Source organism: Apostichopus japonicus, chromosome 11 (assembly GCF_037975245.1).
Source record: "Apostichopus japonicus isolate 1M-3 chromosome 11, ASM3797524v1, whole genome shotgun sequence".
NCBI lineage: Eukaryota > Metazoa > Echinodermata > Holothuroidea > Aspidochirotida > Stichopodidae > Apostichopus > Apostichopus japonicus.
In genome coordinates this window covers 15,269,842-15,295,889 of record NC_092571.1, presented here as the reverse complement: position 1 = coordinate 15,295,889, position 26,048 = coordinate 15,269,842, and the positions used below count along the sequence as shown (strand labels likewise).

At 35.4% G+C, this 26,048-nt stretch overlaps 1 protein-coding gene across 7 annotated transcripts in view; it reads left to right on the top strand.

Moving 5' to 3' along the window:
* LOC139976450 (uncharacterized) overlaps positions 1 to 26,048 on the top strand; it is a 95,095-nt gene that overhangs the window by 23,788 nt on the left and 45,259 nt on the right. For 5 of the 7 annotated variants that reach the window (XM_071985193.1, XM_071985190.1, XM_071985191.1 and 2 more), the window contains 6 exons: positions 2,194 to 2,264; positions 4,183 to 4,365; positions 5,930 to 6,194; positions 8,957 to 9,189; positions 21,500 to 21,667; positions 22,593 to 22,701. In XM_071985193.1, the coding sequence (XP_071841294.1) occupies positions 2,194 to 2,264; positions 4,183 to 4,365; positions 5,930 to 6,194; positions 8,957 to 9,189; positions 21,500 to 21,667; positions 22,593 to 22,701 (1,029 nt within the window). The remainder of the gene's footprint in view (positions 1 to 2,193; positions 2,265 to 4,182; positions 4,366 to 5,929; positions 6,195 to 8,956; positions 9,190 to 21,499; positions 21,668 to 22,592; positions 22,702 to 26,048) is intronic. The other 2 variants (XM_071985192.1, XM_071985195.1) reach the window with 2 other exon arrangements.

Sequence of the window (26,048 nt, the reverse complement as noted above, 5' to 3'; positions counted from 1 at the left end):
TCCTTTTCTTGTGATTGAAAATTTCTCAGTTTTTGTGCAATTGATTTTCAGATTTCTTCCTGCCAGTTTGTCAGAAACTTGTTTTTCGATATCTTGCAGTATATGCTGACCAGTTGATGCCCAAGAGATATCATCAGCGTATTGTTGGTCTACTGTGAAAAAAAGAATTAGTGGTGGTAGTACTGTAATCATGATCATGCGGTTCTATTGGACGTTTATATTTATTTCAGGTTGGATGTAGTTTCGTTGTGACCAGGCAGCATTTATGAAACTTAACAGTTCGTCTAGTTAGATTTTTTACTATGACCAATTCGAAATAATTGTGTAAAAGGGTCTTAGTTTGGCAGTGAGTTCACTAGCTTTTGTCTGGATTGGCTGTTGATCTCAATTTGTGTAGTCTCTTCCACTAGTTTCAGCATAGCTAGGCCTTAAAAGTAACGTTCGACTTTCCTCACGTTTATGGGACAACTTGAACAAACCTGGGTAGGCCTTTGAGCAATTTCATGTTGTCTAGGCCAGCAACGGTTGGGTAGAATAGGGTTCGTTAACACAACAACGTGAAGAATACGAGTCAGAATACCAATACACTTAAGATGGCAAAACATCTTCATTATTTCTTAAGGCAAATTTCCTACTGGCTATCAGTCATAATTAGCAAAGTATAGAACAATTTAAGAAGTTTCGAGACATGTTTGCAGTTGTTACTAACTTACTGCTAGGAATTTTGGAAGAGAGATGCTCTTACAACCTCAGATTATCATTGCGTAAAAGATCGCTTTGATTTAGGCAGTGAAATGGAGTAATAGCGATATTTTTCGCGCATCAATCTGCAGCTAAAAGACAGATAAATAATTAGGAAAATGTACGAAGTCGTTGCTCTAATGGAGCAGCGGTTCAAAGTAGCAGTGAGGAACTGTATATGCATAGGACTCCCGCACACCTAGTTTCTGTATAGTATATGCCTAGTTAAGTAGAGGAGCCCTAATGTAACAGAAGCCAAGCTATCTTCGTAGGTATTTTTACAGATGGTGTATTTTTAATTGTTTGAGACAATACAGCTGCTTATTTATGATTCTTTGTCATGTTTCACTTTGTTCAACACTTACTTTTGGTGGAAAACTTTTAATTTCGTACTGCAAAGAAACATGACTTTCTAATGCGCAATTACGTAGCACCATGCATCTGCCTAACTACCTAACCTTTGTTCATAGAAAGTATTGATGTTGCAGATCTGTACTTTGGAAACTTGACCAAATATCGTAGGCCTAGTGGCGAGTGGAATTTGGCGAGTAGATTTTTTGTTATGGTCCCCAAATAGCGAGTATTTCAAAAATATTTGTCGGGGCCTGAAAACCTTCACAACATGATTTCTCATGGTAGAAATCATGGATACTTTTCATACATGGTATATGGATTTGCCATATTAAGTACAAGAATCCTATTGCTTGTTAGGTCAAATCTCCAATAGGTCACCAGAGGTCAAACTCTGAAAAACCTTTTACATGATATGTAACGATGGAAATCGTGGATACCTCTAATACTTGGTGTGTGGATTCATAACATTAAGTACAGGACCTCTATTGTTTTTAATGGAGGTGTGTATAGCCACGTACAGTAGACTGACCTGTGTTATCATGCCATAGTGTAATTGTAACAGCTAGTTCTGGTTATACTAACAAGCGGAAGTCTTGTGCATTGAAGTTATCGAAACATCAATGCATTTTGCATTCTGGTTTCCTTTTGTTTCCATTTCTTTACAATCTTTGGAAGATAAAAATGTAAACAATCGACGAAATATCAATTAAAAACGTTTTAAGATAATACTGTATGAGACACAATGAGGGGAATAAAGAGGTGAAAATGGCACATAATTACACGTTAGGAGGGAAATTGATTAATGACAAAAGACAAAAGTGAATCATGTCTTAACATATGTAAAAACATGCTACCGTTCCTTGGAAAGAAACAAGTTTGGTATAACGAGAGAGAGATAGTGAGCTTGCTTGAAATTGCCTTTAGTAGAGACAGTTTTATTGCAATGTTCAAACAATACTTCAAATAGATAGGAAAATAATGATTATCGTTTGATGACAACAATGATATTATATGATATGCAAATAAAACAAGTTTTGAAAGTAAACGTCTTCCCTCTCCTCTCATCCCTTCTTTGCTTTTCTTTTCTTCTTTTTCAAGCTTGCCCCATCACCTCCAAAGCTGGAGCAACCACCACCAAAGCTGGCATCAACAATAATGGAGCATGCTCGGTAAACCTTTAGTGTAGGCCTAATTTAATACTAGGTCATAAAACTGTTCTAGAAAATGTAACATGAAAGTCTTTCCGACAACCTCCTGTCCTCCTTTCTTCTGCTCTCACCTTCTGGCGGATGTTTATCGATACCAAAAAATATAGAATTGATTCTTTTGTTTTAAAAATAAAATTAACAATTGAAATGTGCATTTATCTGTACGGCATCACCAAAAATTCCAAAAACAACAAATTCTGTTTTTCTAGTAGGATTAAAATTCTTGTGTAAACTTGGAACTATCTGTAATAATGCCTGTTGTAAACTAAAAGGTATTTATGAAGTCTTTTCACCGATTATGTACTGTTTACAATCAGCTACATATCGCTACAATTGTATATATAAAAAAAAAACGTACACAGATTGAGTCTGGTATAACCTTACCCGTAACCTATGCATGATGGCACATATTAAGACGAACCACATGTCTCCAGAAATCCAATGGTAAACAGGTGATCTTGCCTTCAACAAATTGTTCCCCAAATTCTTTCCTGGTTATATTCTAGTTGATGTAAGTTCCAAATATGTTTCTCGTGAAATGATTAACTAAACTAGAAATTACAGGTAATACTACCTTTGGACGTTCTCCTGAAATCTTTCACAACATGTATAACATTAACAGGGTGCTGGGTTTAACACTTTCGTGGAATAAACGCATTCTTGATGATATGTATCAGAGAAAGCTCTGCCCGGCACCTTCACCATACGTTATGTGTTCGGGGTTGTACGAGAAGTTATATGTCGAACTGAGGGTTACTCTCCATTCATTGCATTCCAACCACCACCTTTTCCTCTCTGCCCTCTTTTCTTACCATTTAAATGGCACATACAAAACAGATACAAAAGGGCCAACATTTAAAGCAAGCATAAAATACAAAGGCAGGTAGACTGATGGCATGACAAGAGTTACATACCATCAGGGGCGGACTGGGTCTTAAAACCGACCTGGGCATTTTGCACCTAGACCAGCCCATTATTCATTGACATGCTACATACATAGTGATCGCCATCCTGGGGGAGGGGTCTAAGGATTAGATTTAGATTTTTTGAAGTTAAGGTATTCCTAGATACAAAATGGTGCTATATTTCGCAATTTTGTAGCTTACAATAAACATTTAAAAATGACCCAAAAATAGTTTTCCAGAAGCAACACTTGATTAAACTAAGGAATGTTAAAAACGTAAACAAAAGTATATGTTTAGACTGGATTTTATTTAGTTTTTCAAGCATTTTGTGACAACATGCTTGAAAAACAATGGTAAAAAACCTAAATGAAATCCATTAGCAAGGACGGGTTGCCAATAGCACGTTCTTTTGTTACGAACTAACAGGCTAACTAACATGGTGATTTCATGAGCTGATTCCCACAGTTAAAAATATATTTCTACACAGCCCGTCTGTATTCTATTAACTACTGTGAAAATGGGCTGTAATTTTTACCAGGCTCCCCAGCCCACCGGGCATTGCCCAAATGCCTGTGTTGCCAGTCCGCCACTGCATACCATGGATGCATGGCTGTAGATACAACCTGTAACAAAAGTGTCAAAGATCTTCTCTACTTACACACTAATTGCCTCCCATCTAGTATTTTTCTGCTTTTCTTTGTTATAGTAGTGTGACTCATATTCCTCCTCAGAGATGAAAATAATAGATCAACTGAAACTGAAACCTAATCATTGCCTTTAACTTATATAAAGGTATGTTAGTAACAAAATCAAGCAAGTAAAACTTCAAACATTTGCTGCATTGCTCTCTTTTCGAGTTCCTATTCCTCTAATTCTCATACCTCATCTTGTCTATTTATTCCTTATGTTTTCAGTGATTAATATCTCCATTATCATAAATTGCAAACTTAGTGTTTTCTTCATTTAAATTCCAGAGTATGAGCATTATTGATGGTAGCCTGACAAACTGTAGAGCAATCTACACAGCTGGGTGCATGATGAGTGGCATATACAAAATCACACCTAATGATTGGACTGAAGGCCCTTTTGAAGCTTATTGCGATATGGAGACTCTGTATGATATGGAGTCGAACTTATGCACCCAACGTGGATGGACTGTAAGTATCTAGAAGGTTTACTACCATTGTTATTTACTGTACCCTGAACTCCATCTATACTATCTTGTACAGGGAAGAACTCTGTGGGTTTAGGAAGGTGTTGAAATGCCAACATGTCAACCGGCGAGCTGGGAGGGAAATTTAAGGTATATCTAGCTAGCAACTTTTGCATTCGGCTACTAATTCGGCGATTTCGTCAAAAGTATGGCGTATGACCTTAAATTAACATTGCGATTCATCAAACGAGCGCTCTCTATATATCAATATTTTTTACTTAAAGTGAGCGATACTTTACAAGTTATCAGTATTTTTTCCATTTATATATGTTTCCATTTGATGCCTATGCATGTACTCAAAGCCATTTCTTGGCATATTATATGATAATCAAACGCAAATGGAATTGTTAACAAAATTGCTTTCATCACTTGAATTTAAATTTGACTAAAAAGGATTATGGACTGCATTGGTATGAGAATTTGATAATGAATCCAGGATATCAATAGCATTTCATGGTATCAGAAAAGTTTCTATGATAATTATTTATTGAAACCTTACAACCTTGCCACCCTGTTGTAATTGTGTGCAACAGCCTCAAATAATGTTTACAAGTCATCACAAATTTGTCAAGCAGAAATGATATTGATTGTCGTCCAATGGTGCTATGCTGTTCACATGAATTTGTGAGGGATATTTAAGGTATAGACTTAGCTAGCTGCTTTTGCATTCGGTTAACAAATTACTGCGATTTTGTCAAATGTTTGGAGAAAGGAGGTTAAGTAAGGGCGCTCTGTTGTTCACTTGCAAATAAAAGCACATTTTTGGTTGAGATCATTGTAAACATTTAAAAACAATGGCTTAACTTTAAAATTTCGGGCCTGAACTGAGGAGCCGACGTTATCAACAATTTAGCATTAAAGGGGCATTACAGACGTGAACAATTTTAAAGCTGAATTTCTAGAAAACCTAACAGCTATACAAACACTACGGAGCACCCAATGTATCATTGTTGTTGGACTATGACATATCAAGACTGAAGTTATGCCACAAGTCATGCCTTAAATGATTCATCGTTAGTTCTATGGTTGTCAGTATATTGTTGGTAACATATCTCGCATGCTAATATCCTGAAACATTTTTAAGGAGTCTGGTGAATAAGTAGATAGTTTCAATACAGGCACAGATCAAGGGATATGAGGTTCTACACCACACTGCTTTTCCAATTTCATACCAACACAACATAAATAAATAAAAGTAGTTATTTACAACGCCTTGCATGTAGGCTACACATAATTTATAACCTTAAATATGCCTCGGAATGCACTATTTATGTCTAATATTATTTTTTATGTTCTCAGAGGAAGGAGCAACACCCCTTACATGGGAGTCGGCTTCAAGGACCCCGGCCACACACCCCTCCCCTCCTTTGTAAAATCTTACATCCACCCGCGCAATAAACAGTGAATGTCTAGGTATATTTAATTTTTGACCTTTAATCATTTTTGCTTCTTTTCGTTTTGCAATCCTGTAATTTTGTTCTTGCTTCTTTGTTTTGTTTCTTGTAAAGGTTTTTCAGCGTCGTGTAAACGGTTCTGTTGATTTCAACCGTAACTGGACCAGCTATAAAGAAGGGTTTGGACAGCTGGATCATGAGTTTTGGCTTGGAAATGAAAAGTTGCATTACCTGACAAAGGAGCCTGGCACATATAGACTTCGGATCGATCTTGTGAGCAACAGTGGGACTTCATACCACGCTTGTTATCAGAAATTTATCATCAAGGAAGAGGGGGAAAAGTACGAGTTGCATGCGTCTCGATTTTTTGGCACCAACAGTAAGTAGACAAACACAATTGTGTTTGCAAATGCATAGGGATTCCGTTCGTTTCTAGACGTGAGTGTTAAATATTGGCCTAAGGTTATGAGTTCAAGCAGTAACAGTTCTCATGCTGATTGCTTTCTCCAGGTGAAAGTTTGTGTGATCTTATGTAAACTTTCCCCTTAAGTTAAGTGTGTGATGGTTTGTATTGCTTTTGCTAATTTGTTAAAGGAGACACAAAGTCCACTGTGATCATTGGTCGCTGTGTTAGAGAAATCTGTGTGGACGACTTCCTCCAAAAGCTAAGAAAAAGCTTAGACCACCACTGAGAGATATCAAGCTGAAGACTTGAGCAAGTCTAAATATGACATCATCACACCACACGTGTTTCAACTTTTAATGATTTTCTTTACTTAGTACAATACTTATTTTCTGTAACAGAGATGGATTTTGCAAATGCTGACGCTATAAAATTGAAGTTAATACGAGATACTGATGACAGCTGTTTCAGTGGCAATGTAAGGCTTATTTTTGATAGTTCCAGGTATAAGTTGGTAACGGTGAGCCGGGCCTTGCACCAGTAACGTTAAACCGAGCGTAAACATGAAAGTCTTCATAAATAGTCTTCAAAGGCGGATATTTGTTTAATAAGTTCCTTTTGATTGACTCTTGGTATTTAAACTCAATGATGAATATAACTATAACTTGGGATGATTAAAATACACAAGCATATGCTTATTATAAATATAAATTACGGAGCCCTCTGTTATACGTCTGTAGGCTTCGGGGATAAACTTAAACTCCCCGATACATCTTTAGGAGACACTTGAACCCCCGATTCCAGTATAACAAATTACTGTACGACGCAATGCACAGGTCACACGCTCTGCCCTTGAACCTGATTGGTCCAAACTTATAGCTAACCCCTCACCCAACTATTGATCGGTTGAATGCCAACCCTATATGCAGATGAGCACATGCAAATGAGCACTCAACCAATTTGAACCAGTTTGGCTGTCTTCCAGCCCCACAAACCGAATCATTCAAAACAAAACATCTGTACACGCTTCTATAGCGCGTGATTCATAGCCCGCCACACCACAGAGCAAACCAGCAAACGCAAGCCATGTGTGACATCATAATAACAACATGAAAACAATATGTTAACACAAACTAGAATATGCTTCACAGCAACATTCTAATTTGAAATTATGAAAAGAAACACAAAGAAAAAGCAATAAATGCTTAGTTGTTGTTGTTGTTGTTCTTCTTTTTAAGGGGGGGGGGGTGTGGATTCTAGAAGTGGAAAAATGCAACTCTATAAAGAACACATCACAGACCAATTTTGGGGTCACTTGGGCATCAGTATTGTTTAGAGAAGCCGACGAGGGGAGGGGAAACTAGGAGGGGGAGCATGGGGATTGGGGCAAATCCCCTGATACCGCCTTCCTTTATGCCGCAACTGCTTATCTGGAATAGAGCATCTTGTGGGCTATCGACATTGATGAAAAGAATGCTAGCAATAGAGTTAAGGAATTCAATATGGAAAATAGAAAAAAGCAAACAAAGAAAATTGAGAATAGAAAAAAAACTCATGAGAAAGATACTACTATATGAGATCATGGAATTTTTGGCATCCTCTAAATTTTGTTTACATCAAAATAAATGGTTTATGAACTCTATGATATATAAGTCAGAAACTGTACATATATAGGATTGGTCTATCGTTGTGTTGCTAAAAAGCATCTGTCCATTATTCTTGAAAATTAAAAATTTCAAAAGTAAGCATAAGGAATGAGGCCCAAAATTATTCCTCGATACAGTGGCGGAGCTAGGGTATTGGTCAGGGGGGCGAGAATAGTCTGTAGAGGTGCCTACGACACTATCTAAGCGGAGCGCCACCACAGGTTGGCGCGGTGCGTACAAAATTTGTTTGAGTAAAGATGGCCAGAAATGACCCTTTCCGGGCCTTGCTAATTTGCAGATAAAGGAATAATAAATAGGTGTCATCGCCATTTTGTCAGAAAATTACACCAACTAAATGTGACAAATGTCAATAAGTATTTGAGAGCGCAATTAAAAAGTCAATAATCGCGAATAAGTAAAAAGTGGTAAAAAGCTGAAAAGGGCGCCAGCAGTCCATTTTAGTCCGTCAGGGGGGCATCCGCCCCCTCTGACTGTATGGACGCTCCGCCACTGCCTCGATACATCTTACCGGTTAAATAAAAATCAGGGTAAATGATTCTTAATATCGTGACCTCCTTTTCCCACTCTCCTTTCCACTCTCCTTGATATCGGAAATGTTGTTACTTGCAGGTTCCAGTGATAGTACCTGTGAGAAATATCTAAGCTCACTCAGTACATATGACATGTACAACATATCCCGGCATTTACTCTTCTGTTTGTTTTTTTTCACCAAAATGGACTGAATTTGTAGAAAGCAATTTCATGCTTGCACATGTAAAACTTGTTCCTAGCTGAACTTGGAGTGAGTATTCTCATTACTCTCAGTGTTAGAATAATATGCCTAATATAAGCTATGACAACGTAGTGTTTACTTTTTCTCAGTCTATCCATTTGCACGTTCTGAAAAAGTTGTATGCATTTAAGCCAATCTGTGAAATCATTGTGAATATTTTGGTCAAATAAATATCTTTGTGGAATAAAGAGCATTCCAGAGGCTAAATATCATTTGTGAACAATAAATCAGATTGCTAATGCAGGTATCTACCGTATATCGCTCTGTAATTATTCCATTGATATCTTTATGTCTTGCAGGTCTCAGTGATGGTCTCAGCGATCAGAATGGTAAAGCATTCAGTACATCTGACAGGGACATTACTGAAAGTACCAACACTTGTGCCGATTTCAAACTGGGTGGTTGGTGGCATGAAGCATGTAATGGCGATGATACAAACCTTAACGGTGTCTACGGTTCCAACCAGGATTCAACCTCCATTTACTGGAATGGTCTACCCAACGGAGAAAGCATCATATCCTCTGAGATGAAGGTAAAACATTGTATAAACTGTAATTAACATGATTGAGAAATGTTAATACTATCTTTTAAAACTGTTTCTTTTACAACTTTAAGGAAAAAGATGCCATCGAAATCATTTCTGAAACCGTGCAATGAAATATGCCAATAAAAAACAGAAAGATGTCGAAAGGCTGACTTTTTTGTCGACAGATAGAATGAGTACTTGTTGCATCTTGATAATTTAAGTAGTTTTGGAAATAAATGAAGAAATGACTCAAGTCAAGTGCTTTATAATTGAACAATTTCCTGTGAAATTTTCTTATCAATTTCATTAGAATTTACCAATGTGATGTTTAGCAGGAAAATGGTAAATCTAACACGACATTTAATTATATTAAACATTTTATTGAAAAATTATGATTTACTCAGTAGTATGAGCAAGTATTTCTAAATTTTGTTTCAAATTTATTGTCCAAATGTAAGATCCACAATGGATCACCAAACAATTAAAAAAATATACGGTTGAATTTACTAATGACTTTGTAAGTGTATGATTCATCCTTTAAACTAAAAAAAATCAAATAGTTGAAATACGATAAAATAATCATTTTGTAAGTTTGCAGTTATACTTTTCAATAACTTCAAACACTCAAAGTAAGGAACTAATTGCTGCAATTTGTGTTTTAAAACATAAAATAACTTATCACTTCATCATTTTGTTGACAATTGCTATCATATTTACAGATTTATATCTTTTACTCTTTGAGAGTAAATTCCTTTACCCCATTTTTGACAATATATATATATATGTATAGTTTTCTTTTGAAGGTGAGTAAATTGGTACTACTGTATTAAATCAATATGAATATTTGTAAATTTTCTTAGTTTTCTATTTCGTTTGTATTGATATATGAAAAATAAACTGGAGTTACTGTTTAGCCTAAATCTTCGACCCTGCAAAATACTTGTGTCAGAAAATATTATTCAAAACAAATTTGTTATTTTATTTTATTTATAGGATATTGTACTCCTCGAAAGGATGTAAATAATTCTTACAAAAAAGTCAATACTTTGAGAAAAATGAAAATTAAAACAGAAAACAGATCGATCTAAACAATTTAGATAAAAATAACATGTATTTTAGTTTAGAATAAACAAAAATAACCTGAAATTGTTAACAAAATGAAGAAAAGAAAACTTATTTTCGTGTATTATGTTTAGTGTTCAATGTAATTGATTGAGTAGAAGACCACAAGCTATAAAAATATAATATTGTACTTATACATAAAAACAACATACTTTTATTATCATCACCACTTTTGTCATATTGGTATATGTAATGGACATTGTAACCTAGATCACTCTATTCAAACTTGCTGATTCCTCCTCAAATGTGAGCACACATAGAAGCTTGGGAAATAGGTGCTAAAATTTAATTTGGGATCTTCATGGATTTAAATTGCAATGGATCAGATAACAGCTCCAACAAAAGTGGGTCATTTTTTATTAAATTTAATTCTACCAAACCCTTCTTATTTTATGTTACAGTGAATTAAAGTAGCCTGAGGTCTTGTACTATATTTAGAAACCTTAACAGAATGTTGATTTGAAGGGGAGGGGGGGGGGGGTGAGGGGTAGCATAGTAGCATAGTAGGTAGTAGCATAGTAGGTATGGGCGTATCGATCGTTTTGTATTTCAAACGTATTGACTTATATGATTTAACTTACTGCACATTATATACGGAATTGGAAATTTAATGTTAATATTTACTTAAGATATAATAATAGATATATAGATGTATATAGATGTATATTTATGTATATATATATATATATATATATATATATTTATATACATATATACTAAGTGTATTTAGTGAATAAATATGGTGAATGTCATTTACCCATCTGCTGTTTTTTTTATACTCTTCTTGTTTATTTGGGAAGCAATTTGTTTCCCAGTACTAGGTCCAACTTCAGCTCTCCAAAATGACACATTTCCCCACCTTACCCCCACTAATTTCCCACCCTTCCACTACCCCGCCTAAACTTCCGTTAAGCTCTTCAGATGAATCTATACGTGCTACACGTAAAAAAGCTAGAACAGATAACATCATTTGAAAGCGTCTTTGTTGGTAATATTCTGTCTATTCACCCATACACACAGCAAGTCAACCAGCCATCTATCTTAAATGATTTTCTTCAAAATAACCTATTCTCTTGTCAGCTTTTAATATTTGCTTCATTTGATAATTAAGCCAACAAATGAATTGTCAAGTGTATTTAGACACTGTAAAAATATATTCATCATAAAATAAAGCCAGGATTTTTTTTTTGAAGGATAGAAAGTAACATTCACATAGAACCTTCTTTTATTAAACATACTTAGTCATATATAATCTCCAAAGTAACATTATGTCAACCAGTTTCAAATGAAATATTAATCAGCAAACATTGATACCTCAATGGATCATTTGATTTTTGTTTAACCTTATTGTAATATAATTTTGACCAACATTTCGGAGGAATTTTCTTACTTCTGTAACGAAAAAACAAAACAATGCAGTACCAAACACAAGAGTTCAAAAGTGCTTTTATTTGATGTCCTTAGAGTCAATCCATTGTGGACTCAATTATTTCCAAACAATAGAAAACTAACTTATTTTAACAATTTTAAGTTTCTAAATGATACACATTTGATGCTTTTTTTCTGAGGACGCCCGAAAAAAGTAATCATCACTGGGCAAATATTAATCACTGAGTACATATCTTCATTGTTCCTCTCTACTAATGGGTATCAGGAAAATGAAAAACCTCTCGATGTGCAACTGTGACGTCACATCCATAGAAAGCTATAGAGACAACTTCCAAGTATCAACATTTTGAAAATGGTATTTACGCTTAATTCACTCATAAGATGCATGTAATATATTCGTCTACTAGTGTTAATAACAACTTTTAAATATTTGTGCGGGTCCGGGGGGGGGGGAGGAGTGGGTGTTAAAGCCCACACACCCACAGTCAATTAGGAATACTATGCAATTCTAGCTAAATTTCCTACAGTAAATCTGATATTGTTACAACTTCAGGCTTGCTTTCTTTAAAAAATCATAACTCTAAAAGATTTGTCTATTCTCTTTATTTCGAATAATTGTTTATCTTTAGGCTCTAACACAAGATTTCAAAACAAGCTTTGTCCAAGGAATAATACAATTCTTCAATTAAAGATACTCAGGCTTCTCTAGCCAGGATAAAATGCCTAGTAACGAATCTACTCAGTGTTAAAAGGAACTCGTCATAACTCTGAGAATTACATATACCAATGACACACTGCCACCCATGAAAGGTATTTAAAGAAAAGCATATAGCATCTCATGAAATTCATAGTATATTAATATAGTAAACATATAGAGTTTTACCAAAAGTGTGTTACAAACAGCATGGTCAGTCTATAAAGTAAGTGTTTGCCACAAAAGCTGCGCGTGTTTGCCACAATTAAGTGACATATCAACAATATGAAGCTACAAAATGTAGACGTCTGCCATATATAAAGAGCGCGTTAAACTTATACAGTATAGCAGAACCGTAGATAGACTATAAACGGCTCAGTGCAGTAGTGTATTAGTTGCGGGCTGTCCTTTAATGGTATATAAAGCACAATTATATAAAAGAGATTAGTTTCATTGCTGTGATATGAAGCAGGAAAATGAGAGAAGTACATCAGATAATCATCAACTACTACCGGTCGAAAAGCAAGGGTTTTTACAATGGTTCCTTCAAACAGGGGTGATAAGGGTTTTAATGAACCACCCGTACCCCCCCCCCCAAAATACATGTGATGATCAGCGGGTATAGGCTAATGTCGATTGGGATCCCTTAATTTAGACAGAGCCGTACGTATGGAACGCCATTTTAACTTTTATTCAACAATTACAGATATCTCTAATACATTTTTGGATATCTCTTATTCATGTTGAGATATCTCTAATTCATTTCCAGATATCTCTAATTCATTTGAATTAGAAATATCAAAAATATTCAAATTTGGATATTTCTTATTCGAATTCTTGATATATCTAATTCAATTTTGGATATCTCTAATTGTTTTCTCGATATCTCTAATTCAATTTTGTATTCCCGATATCTCTAATTCAATTTTGAATATCTCTAATTCGAATTCTTGATATCTCTAATTCCAATTCTTGATATCTCTAATTCAATTTTGCATTTCTCGAATACAATTCGAGAAATCTTTAATGATGTTTCTATTTTGATACCTTTAATATATTTCTTGATATCTAAAAATCAATTTAAGATAGTTTAAATAAAATTAAAGATATCGAAATGCGATGTCTGATATCTCTAATTGAATTGGAGATACCTGAAATAATGCGAGATATCTTCAATTTAGTTTGAGATATCTGAAATTAATTGCAGATATCTCGAAAATTGAAGATATCTCTGTGTATTGAATTAAAGTTTACATGGCGTTCCATACGCCCGCTAAGTTAACGGCGGCCTGTTCAATTTTGCAACCCAAACGAGTCAGCGCGCTATATATATGGTCATTTTCACAATCAGTGGTGTAACTTCCAATATTGGCACTTATTGCTTTGTAACTCAGTGACCAAATACCAGAATTCTTAGATTTTTTGCCATTTGACCATCCTAAGTGAAGTCTACCTTGGGTAGCTTAACGAACTTTCTCGGTTTCTTCAGGTTGATTTGGTGGCCATAAATATGCTTAAAATATGCTAGTTCAGCCGTACACTCTCAACTACACTGTTTTTGTCAGAGCCTGTACTTATTGGTGGAAGGTATTTTCCAGTTCTTATTTGGTTGATATTATCAACAAGTGTCCAAACTAAAATGCAATTGTGTTCCCCAGGTTTCCTTTCTTTCCTTCTCCAAGGAACGGTGGCTAGATTTTGTCGTTTCGGAGGTGACATTTTCCGTTAACAATTGGTACCTAAGTTTGACTGCAACTAATTTCTAGTTAAGCAGTGTAAATTTTGTTAAGTAAGGTTGCATTATTACAATAACTAATGTGTCTAATATCTGGGCCAAAAAATATTTTTCATTTGGAATTCTTAAAAAAATTGTGTCAATTTCAAATTTAATGTTAACTTTTCCGTTAACTTTTCCGTCACCTCCGAAACAAAGCATTCTTCAGCCCAAGATTTATGTAAACAATAGTATAGCCATTTTGAACTTATTAAAATATACCTCACCCCCTAACGTAATATTTGAGTAAAAGTTGTGACAACATGACCAGTCGTTTTAATTTCTGGGAGATTCTTAACTTTCCGTTAACATGCGTCACCTCCGAAACACCTTGTCACCTCCGAAACAGGTTAGTTGGAAATTTGATCTCTACTGATCCAATAAACATCTTCCTTGGCTAAAACTTATATTACAGTAATTCTGTAGAGGTGTAGCAACCAGTATGATAATATCTTTTAAAAGGTCCTTTATTAATTATGTTAAATTTGAATTAAACTGTAAATTAATGTTTCGGAGGTGACACAATATTGTTAACTCTACATTTTTTACATTTCTGCTGTTTGTGTACCATCATATGCTAATGGATGGCTTGATCTACCTTAGAAAACACTGTAACAAACTGAACAAAGTATTAATGAAACTCTCACATGCACAGTTGATGAATAAATTACAAATATGTGTTTTTTTGCCACTTTTTCCCCTTTCTGGGCAAGAGATAGCGTACCATTGCTTACATTAGTGCTATTAATAAACTTGAATGAAATGAATGATTAGTAATGAAGTGCTGTCCATAAAAGATCACAATCACCAAACATGCAGTGTGTAAAACTTTATTAACATGGGACAAATTTATCAGATATTAGCTCAATCTGCCTGTGGTCTTTGCTATTGTTTCGGAGGTGACATTGATTGTTTACATGTAATATACTGAACTATCCCTTTGTTTGAGCATATTTCTGAAATATTCTACTAGTGCATACATTTGTGCTGCAGTTATATGTTACCTTCTGTGAGTTCTACAGTGCTGTTGAGTACATGTTCACAGGTTTAATTTTGCACCATGTTGACCTGTACCAGTATACACATTAATTTGCATGATTCCCACTATAACCACGGAGGGCTCTACTATTTGGTCCAGGTAAATATCCTACAAAAGTTCAGAATATTTGTTCACAATATGTAGACCTGCTGCTGTAACATTTTAAGCAAAAAGAAAGAATCTTATTGCTTCTTTAATGAGCTGTTGTTATCACAGCAAATTGTCTGAAAAGAGATTTCCCAAAATACATAAAATTTGAACAGGGAATTCCCCTCCCTTTTCTTAAAGGGTGTGAAGAGTGAAGACTGGTGCAAAAGGAAACGTCTAATGCTGGTAATCTGATCTAGTTTCGATGAGGTGTAACAGAAGTGTTAGACACCACCATCGATCCCAGAAAATACACACACAGCTTGCTACCATCGTTACTAGACACTAGTGTACAGTCAGTACAGCTACAGCACATTGTACAAACGATACAGCGATGGACATCTCAGGTCCAGCTAAAGATAACAAGGTATCACGTTTCATTACTGTCTGCATTTTGTAGCGACACGAACAAAACGTCACTTGCAAGCAACAGAAAGTTACATTTTTCAGATGGCCACACACGGTTTGGGGCGAGTCTTCAATGCCTTTAACAACCAATTACAAACAACTAACCTTTATAGAGTGAAAACTCATTTAACTCTAGATTGTTGCTCCAGATGGTCTCTTAGGCCTTGTTCACATTTAAGAATGCAACCTGGGCGATTATGAGTCCGCGAGGAGGATTAAATAGTTAAGAACAAGACGCATTCACATTTCAGAACGAGTAAGTTTCGTCTGTTTGCGAGATTAATATACTGCGCAGGCGTATAAAGGTCATATCAGCTGTTTACATTCCCCCTGTGCTTTGCCATTGTCTTATGTGCTGTACTAGTACATACTACTCCGTACACCACTGCACGGCAACGCACAATCATCGCACATAAACAGTTAACTGTATTCAAACAACTCTGTACTGGCATTACCATAACACTTTAACCCAGATTTGAATTTCTTCCAAACCCTTCAGTGGATGAGCAAACGATCTTGCTAGTCAGTGTTTTACTGCTTGATGTCGCATTTGAGGCTAATCTAACATCAAAGGCATTTAATGTTAGGTCTAAAGACCTAGTAAGGTCTACCGTATCTGTATACAGTAGGCTAGTAAGTGCAACTTCATTATAGGCCAGGCCAGACGTAATGGTTTTAGCCTTTTACTAACTTCCATGGCAACCGAACCCAAAATCATCCGTTTTGAAATAACCATCAAATTACAGAGTTTGGCCTCTCCAAAAATCTGTCAGTACGGCGTACAACAAATTTAAGGCTATTTCAGTAGATTTAAGTGGACTGTCATTTAGTTTGTTTTTGTCTCACAACCGTTACCGCGTCTTTTCTGCAGTGTTGGTCAAATCGGTTCAAAGAAAATGAAATGGGTTCACGAATAGCATCGTTTGGTAGTGTTTCTGTTTAGAAGGGCAACGCTCTGACAAACACATACATGTACGTACTACCCGCCCAATAGCAACTTGATATATCGGAAATCTCGGTTCACCATTAAGTCTCCGACCATTCACATCACATTTATTGAGAATGCAGGATAAATTCTGAAGACTGCATGCCGACTTGAAGTATGAGTAAAGGAGTGTTCACACTAAGGGAATTAATTTCCCTTGAGGACTTGAAGTACGGGTGCATTCTTAAGTGTGAACAAGGCCAAGCTGCTGTTAAATGATTTTAGCCCATCCATTTATGCAGTTTTTGACAAGTTTTAACCTAACTTTTCACTGAAACTTTGATAGACTGTGGTTAGGTCATGTTAATGAAGTGTTTTTTCCAGAATATTAGACTGAATGTCCTCTTCAAATTTGTAAAAGATTACAGGAATGTGACAGTAAGTTTCACTGCCAAAAGTGTAACTAACATAAATGATACTGTAACTAGCAGTCAGAATGGCTAATGGCTATGCAATGTTAATCATTTCTTTGTGGTATAATATTTCATATGCAATTAGCCAAAACAGTGAGAATTTAACCAAATGATTTTGAATGGATACAGTATTGTCTCCAAGTTATCATGAATGGCAGCAAAAGCAGTCATAGTTCTAGTATCATGAATGTCTTTAAAATATTATCAACATATCCTTATAATGTTTTTCATTCTTTCCAAGGTAAGTTCTGTGTGTTTTAGCATGAATCAAGCCTTCTGCGTTGTGTAAACGTTTAGCGTTACCTCCGAAACAAAAGAGACTGAAGGCATATACAATATGTTGTATGTGAGATAATCATTTGCAATATGAGTGCTACAGTAAGAGACTTCAACCCAATGTTTACAATTGCTTTTTAAATGCCCATATTTGCTTTACCTGACATTTACCTATCTTTTATAACATAAAACTATTGTATTCTGTGTTCTGTATTCATTCACTTGTTTCATTAGTTGTACAGGTAGTTGATTTACATTCTCTGCTACTTGGCAGAGATATTTTTTATTTAAATCAGTGTTTGATTAAAGATGTTATGAATATACATTGAGATTAAGTGTTTAATTCTTTGTTATTAGCAAAAATGCCTTGACAACAACTTGTAAACATTTTTGTCACCTCCGAAACACATGTAAAATGTTAACGTCACCTCCGAAACGCGTAAGTGGGAAAATTCCAACTTTTGCAAAACTGCATGGATTTTTGTGCAACTTGGATTGGATATTAGCCCTCTGTGAGGAGACATTATTTAGGGTGTTTGACTTGGCCTTATCTTTTTTTTAAATAGTTTAAAGTTAAAATTAAGAAAAACAATCCTTGATTTCCAATAAATTTTCAGTTAACATGGAAATATCTGCAATAGTAATAAAAATTTTCTGCCAAATCCTTAATTTTTAAGTAACATATAATGATAAGCATTTTAAAGTTAACTTGAATCAGAGTACTGTTTTAACACTGGGTAAATATGGTTGCTTAAAAATATATCTTTTTGCTTAAAGTTTCCTAGAGTCATACAGTCACCGAAAAATTACTCCCATAAACGAATATGTTTAAGCTCCGAAAAGTTGGATTTACAAAAATTTGAACCCTTTAACATGTGATGTTAGTAAAAATTTCAATATATATGGTGTTTGAAATTTTGGCCCTGAGTGTACAAAAGTTACACCACTGATTGTGAAAATGACCATACACGGCCCTGTCATAAAAGTTATAACGCTGCCGTCAGCCAGAAATACGGTAGAATCGGCAGAACATTTGTTAAAATTAAATTAATTGTATTACCGTGTCTAACACGGCTTTGCCGGAGTGAATAAGGTATAATGGTTTTACTTTCCTCAAGTGTCCAAATCACACATTGTTTGTTCCTAGGCAAGTGCACTGTTACTTATTCAGGAAGTTAGTGTTAGTGTTGCTATACAGCCTAAGTTTAGGCCTAGCCTATATTGTACATTTGAAAATAGTGCATGTATCGACTCTTACGAACTTACATTTTAAAACTATTCAATCAACATGTACATAAAAGGGCCTAACTTTAGAATCCGTACCTTATGAATGGGAAAGCTTACTTCGAATCGCCAGAATAAGGTTATGGATTAGGTTGGTTAGGGAGTAGGGTTAGGAATTAGGGTTAGGAAGTAGGGAATAGGGTTAGGGGTTAGGAAGTAGGGTCGAATGGTACAGAGTCTAAATTAGTACCCGTAAAAGACTGTGCATCTGTTCCCCTGTCTTGTCTTAACTTCAATTCAGTCTATCCAGCAAACCATCACATTTGAAGACGGTGTACCCATCCTTCCACGTGAATCAAAAAAGTTTTACAAATAAATTCCTGTGTAAAATCCATTCCTAAAATGTACCTCTCCGACATGGGTTTCGAGCCTTTCCGCCATGGGGGAAGGATCGAAACCTATGGTGCTGGAATGGCACTGGATAATAACTGGAACCCTGTGTTACACATGTAGTTACAATGATATATAGTGTATTTTCTTTGAGTCAACTTGTAGCCACTTTTTCAATAAAAATGTTAACCTGCAAACCCATAACAGAAATGGCAAAATTTGCCACAGTGTAACAAGGAAATGATCTATTTTATATTTTGATATATTTTTGTGTAATGTCAATGCTATTTATGTATTACATTACAATGCTGGATTGTAGTTTAAAATTAGTTTGACTTGCACCTTTAATTCAAGTAAGTATAATTCTCTCTACTTACGGTGCAATTTGGTCAAACCGTCGATGAAATCAAATAGCTGAAGGATAGAACGAAACCACTGAGTAACATCAGCAAGGTTGTCATTACTCCTTAAAAAGAACTTTATTGCCATTACTATCGCAAACGTACAGTATTCCATCATATAACATTGGCCAAATTTACAGCAATGACCTCATAATTGCAATAGTTAGCTGACTGGAAGTTTTGTCAAGTTTTTTGGTGTCAGCATACTGTAGAACTGGAAATTTCTACAGGAATCATAGTTATTTTAAGGTACGTGATGCCGTGGTATAAAGGACAAAATATCTGAGTTACTAAGATGTATCTGGGAAGGTATGAATATAAACCTTGTTCTGGAATGTAATTATGACGGTAGTTACCTTACAATGCTTTTGCTATACAATGTGTTTCTAACCAACTTCAATTGGATTTCTTGCTCATGGTCCTTTGGGCCAAGGTCCCATGGGAAATTTTAGTTTAGAGTTAGAGTTAGAACTTTGTGAAATTTTAAAGGCTTATATGTCAGTGTGAAATTGTTCTTGTAAATGATCACAGTAATTTGGATCACTCTGACTTTGCACTGGTACTCAGAAAATTTTGTGGTACTCATCCTCAAGGCATTGAACTGGTACTCATATCCCGACCCAGAACTTTGTATATGCACAACAAGTCTGGCTACTACAAATACATACTTGTATTTGTTCTAATTGTATTGTTTTTCACACAGAGATGGTATCCTAGTGCATTGCTGCTGATTGGCTGTTTAATCATGCCAAGTGTCGTCTGTACCATCTGTTCAGAATGTCTGGAGTTAGATCATCAGGGGGTCTCTGCATGTCCCTGTGGGCATGTGTACCATGAAACATGACAAATGGTTAGTAGTAATTTAAGGTCTTCTTTGATGGTTTTCAAACTTGTTACCATGATGATGATGATAATGCAAAAAGTTTCTGAAAAATATAATACTGGAGGTTGTAACTGTTCACATTATCCCCATTACTGGTGAGAGCTACCATTGAACATGCTATTTTACAGTAGAGTAGTTTACCTAGTATATTGCAGTATATTTGTTTCAATTAATATTTATTTTGCGTGTTAAGTACCTAGAGAGTCAGTCTTGTGTTGCTGCTCAAGCTCTTTATGACTTCATTCATCTTTTAGTTTCTTTAAGTAATCTCTTTGTAGTACTGCAATGTTCAGTTACAAGACTTGGCTAAGCTTAAGAGAAACCAGGCTTGGGGTAGTCGTAATCAGTAATCGTAATCGATTACAATCGATTACATTTTTTGAAGTAATCGTAATCGATTACTTTTGTGAAAATTACAAAGTAATCATAATCGTAATCGATTACAAGGGCAGAGTAATCGTAATCGTATTACATTTATGATTACAGTGAAATTTGAATGAGAAGGGCAAAATTAGTAGAAATGATTAAAACTAATTCTTACTATTGGCTTTTAGTGTGACCAAAGAAGTGTTCCTGCTTCTAGAATTCTCTAGCACAATAAACTTATACTAAGAAGTACTGGGGATTTGATCGCCATATTCAAGGATTTTTTATCACCTGAATTATTCTGTTCAATGCTGCCTCTCAGCGTTCACAATCCTTTTGCATACACAACTGGTTGTCTGTTTAATTGTCTGTTTAAATTGTATTTTTTACTGGACTTATGGGTTACACATCTTAAACGTGTTAAGGCATAAATGTGTAATGCCTGGTAGGAATTGTAGATATACTTCCACAATTTGGTCCGTATATACTGTAAATGCCCTTCCTTTGCTCTATTTCATTGCCCTATTTCCCGGCAGAGAGTTATATTAAACAGATATGCAGAGGATTGTGCAAGTAACCACAATGTAATCATGATTGTAATCACGATTACATTACAATGTAATCGTAATCGTAATCGATTACTTCAACTTTAGGCTGTAATCGTAATCATACATTCCCAAGTAATCGTAATCGTAATCGATTACATTCAGATGTAATCGCCCCAAGCCTGAGAGAAACTCATAAGAAATAACTGTTAATTTTTGTTTTTTTCCCTTACATTATTGTTCACATCTTGTTATTTCAGAATGCTCTTGATGAGATTCAATTGAAAGTGACCAGTCTAACTAAGGAGAAAGGTGAACTGCACTCTGAAAGTGAGAGGCTCTCCACTCTAGTGGATTCCTTAAATGGCAGAGTGAGGAATATGACCGAACAGGTTAAACAGGAACAAATGATCAATGATGGTTTTAGGGTATGACACTTTCATCTTCAGTTTGTTCATATTTATATAAGTCTGTAAATCTTTTTTTGATAAGCTTGGCTGTTAATTTCCCTTTACTTACCCATGAGACCAAAAGTTTAAACAGGAACAGATAGCCAATGACGGTTTTGGGATATTTACCTTCAGCTTCAGTTAATATAAATAGAAACAATTCTTTTTTTCTTTTTTTCTTTGTTTTCAGTGAGGGGAATTTCCAGTGCATTTAATACTTGAAAGATATCCGGATATATTGTAGTGATTCCATCAAGCAAGATCTAGACATGAATTGTATTGTAAATACAGTAATAAATTTATGAAGAAAATTTTCATATACAATTTTCAGAATCATGGCCACCAAAAGTCACCCGCTGTAGCTAAAAAGAAAACAGAGGGAACAGTGGTTTAACATACATATATTTCCCCAGTCCATACATTCACACCGTTGATTTAATGTGTTTAATCTAACTTAGCTTATTATGTTCAATATTGTCATAAACGTGTGTCTCTTACTCAGAATTGTAATTTTCATTTTCATAAATTAAGAAGTGCAAATTTCATGAACCTTGAGATTTGAGATTTAATTATCATTTTTATTTGAAGAAGGCTTCTGCAGATACACAGATTCAACCTTTCATGTTAATATCATGATTTATCACACAATGAGCTGTAGTGTATATCATTGCTGCATCTTCAGAACAGTAGAATCTCAGTAGATTGAGCTGTTATGACATAAATGTTTGTATTCAGCCAATCAGTGTTTGGAATGAACATCAACATGAATATTCATGTTTTAATTTCTCACGTCATTGTTTAAGCCTGATATGAATAATCTCTCCATAAGGAATAGAGTCATTTCATTCCCAATTATCTTGGAAGTGACCGGCTGTTTTCCTTGTTGTTTTTCTGTGTTGGACAGAACTTTCAAGAAGAGGAAAACACTGTTTTTGGGCAACCAGCTTCAAGCAAGATGTTGCTTTCTCATTTGATGATCCTATCGCTTGTGGGTGTGACTATCAACGGACAAGGTAAGCACACAGTCAATTTCATTGTCTTCACTAAGGGCCATTGTATAATTGTTAAAATACTCCTGATTAAAATATAATACTCGCCACACTTCCCCTCTGCTGCCCCTTTTCATCGATATGTACCAGTTTACACATATTGTTCTTTGTTAGTTGTTACAGTGTAAAGCGTGAAACACCCCCCACCCAACCTCCCCCTCCCCCCAACAACCTCTCTCTTTAATCAAGAATAACAAAAGTACTCAATTATTATATAAATATAGGAAAGTGATATTTCTTACGTATAAAGGTATGACAGTCTCCGCCAATTTCATTTCTTGTCAAATCACGGATGGCCGTTTCTGGACCCTCTCCAAAAATTACCACCATAATTGCATGATTAGAGCACCATGAAATGAGCATATTCTGAAAATTTCAGTTGCATTGCTTCAAAATTGGCCAAGTCATCACACTTTGAAATTTCGCAATTTTTCGCCACCATGAGCATTTTGGCATTTTCTTGTGAGGTCTGATTTCTCAGCATTTAAACATCCTACTACATTTCTATCACTGAAGCTTAGAGACTATCCCATAGAATGGAGACAAAATTATGCAAAAGCATTGCCTTGTGAAGTTAGGTCAACTTAAAAATTCCAAACTATTCAGTTTTGTTATTTTTTTTTGCAAAAAATGTGCTATTTTTAGTGATGAATTGCTCCTAAACTATTGCTTCAGGGTACTTTATTCTTGTAGAGGGTATTATGTCCAGTCCAAACAATACACAATAATGATTACATGCTTTCCTGCAATATATCTGTAAGTTGTGCAGCTATTTCATGCTGTGATTCTGCATGGGGAAGGGGGTTTGATGCCAATTTCTTTTACCAACTTACTGTAACTATGTGAGAGCTGGGAAGGTCTTTTTAATTTAATTGTAAGTATGAAGTGCCTACAGTACAACTTACCAAACTCAGGGTTGTAACTTTTTTCAATATTAATTTATGAGGTTTTTAAGTTGGTCTGATGTGCAAAAGAGAATGTCTTTGACAGCCAATAGCTCAAAACGTGTTGCATTTGGTGAACATACTTTGGTCAAATCCAGTTCAGTTTTTTGAAGGGGCTCTATAAGTCATCCAGGAAAGTTCAAGGAAATTTCTTATGTAGTATTGCTTTAAGCACACTTAAGTGACCGTTATCCAGTTTCACTCTCAAGGGGTCAAAAGGTTGCCTCAATTGGTCTCAAATTGGCAATTTATTTTGTAATTTATACCAGGTGACTTGTAGGTTGTCAAAATATCTCACTGTGCCTTTAACCAATTGTCATGTAGATCTCTCAGTCTATAATAACAAATGTTGTAGGGTTTTTCAAGCTCAAAACTGGTAACAGAAAATTTCCTTATTGTTCATACAATCTATGTGTCTACAGGATATTTCACATAGGAATTGAAATAACAATTCCATACTGTAAAATCCTTACCAGTGAATTAAATGGTTGATGCTTTTCGTTTTCTGGTTCCAACAAATTGTCAATAAATTATTAATATCTCTTCTCTGTTCTTGATATTCAATCTAAAGACTAATGCAGCTTTATTATTACATGGTTTGTCAAAGGCAGACTAAAATTTGACAAATTGCAACATTATACATTCATAGCGTATCAGTAGCGTGCACAGGATTTCCATGGTGGGGGGGGGGGGGGGGCAAAAATTCAACTCTCTCCCCCCCAACTGATTTTGGTAAGGAACTTTCGTGGAAGTTCAGAGACAAAGATTTTATGAAGAATGGGAGCTGCCCTGGGATAAATGAAGCTTCTCCAACAATTTGGGTTTTGTAAGTGTCAAATGGTGAATTCTGAGGCATATTTAGACTATGATTTAGGTCCATATAAGTAGCTGCAAATGCAAGATTGTGCACACTGTAAAATTCATGGAGGGCCATGAAGTATTTGATAAAGGAGGGATGCAGTTGTGGGTTTATCGAACCTTACTCTAGTGTAACGGGAGGAGGGGGGGGGGTGGATGGTGATCTAGGTCGACAGTTCTAAAGAAAAGAAAAACTTTGAAGTCAAATGGTTCATTCTTTGGTATATTTAGACTATAAGTTAGATCTATTTAAGTAATTCTAAATGGAACATTGTGCTACTATAATTCTCAGATCTTCCCAGCTGAATGCCAAAAAACAAAACAAACGGCTGATGAACCGAGGTGCTCTTATGTGATGATCCTGCTAGATGTATCTGTATACATAAATGTATCTAGTTTATAGATGGCCTGACTTTCGATTCAAGGGCCTGTTTTTTATTATTCTGAGGGTCCTAAAGCAGTACATTGGGGACATTTTAGTAAACTAACAACTACTTTCAAGTATCCAAAAGCTATGTGTAGTTGCTTTGGAAATGAGGTAATAAAAACAAAAAATGAAAAATATCTTTATGTTAAGTAGACTGGCGTTTGAGATGTTTTAGTGACTTCATAATCACCATAGACAGGGAAATGATGATATTGCTTCTCTGCATAAATGTTTCCTTTCATATTTCTTTGATACAACTACTTGAAATTGTTGCAAGCCTTAGAGTCTAGATGACAACTCCCTGGTCGAAGTAAACACTGCTTAATATCTGAGAAAAACTAAGAGGGTCAGAACTTGAGAGAAACCAAGTATCGAAAATTGATAAATTATTTGCACTGCAGGCAAGATGAGCTTTAACATAAACCCATATCACACCCATCCCAATCTTAATTTCCATCCCATACTACTCTCCCTTCCCCACCCTCTCCACCTCCGCCTTCATCCAAAACCCTCCTCTAAGCTATCCTGACCTCATAGTCACCTTCTCCCAAACCAGAATGTCAATCAACCCAATTTCCAATCCCAGCCTCCATTAAGAACTCCAAGCTCTAATTTGGTATATGTACAACATGCGCCATAAAGGAGCGGTGGTTATCGTAGGCACGGCACGTTCCAAATCTATCAATCATTTTTTTTTTGTTCAACTCTTGGATAATAAGGGTTGTTGATATGTATCCTATCTTATAAGATGAAAGTACGTATATTATTATAATAATGGTTTGTCTTCGTTTGACTTCGTTCCAGATTGGAGGTCTTTAAAATGAAATATATTACGGAAGGTAAATAATTGCACAAGTTCAATGTTTACTCTCAGCGTTAATTGCCAAAATGAAAAGTAAAGTCTCTTTCGGGTTACCTGGTTTCCTTTTGTTACCTTTCTTTTTTCCCAAATTTATTTACAATCATAAATGTCTTATCTAGATTTTAAACAATTGAAAGATGAAATGGAAACAATTAAAATTGATCAGAAACGTTTTGATATAATAAGAGAAACCATGAGGGAAATAAAGAGGTGACAATGG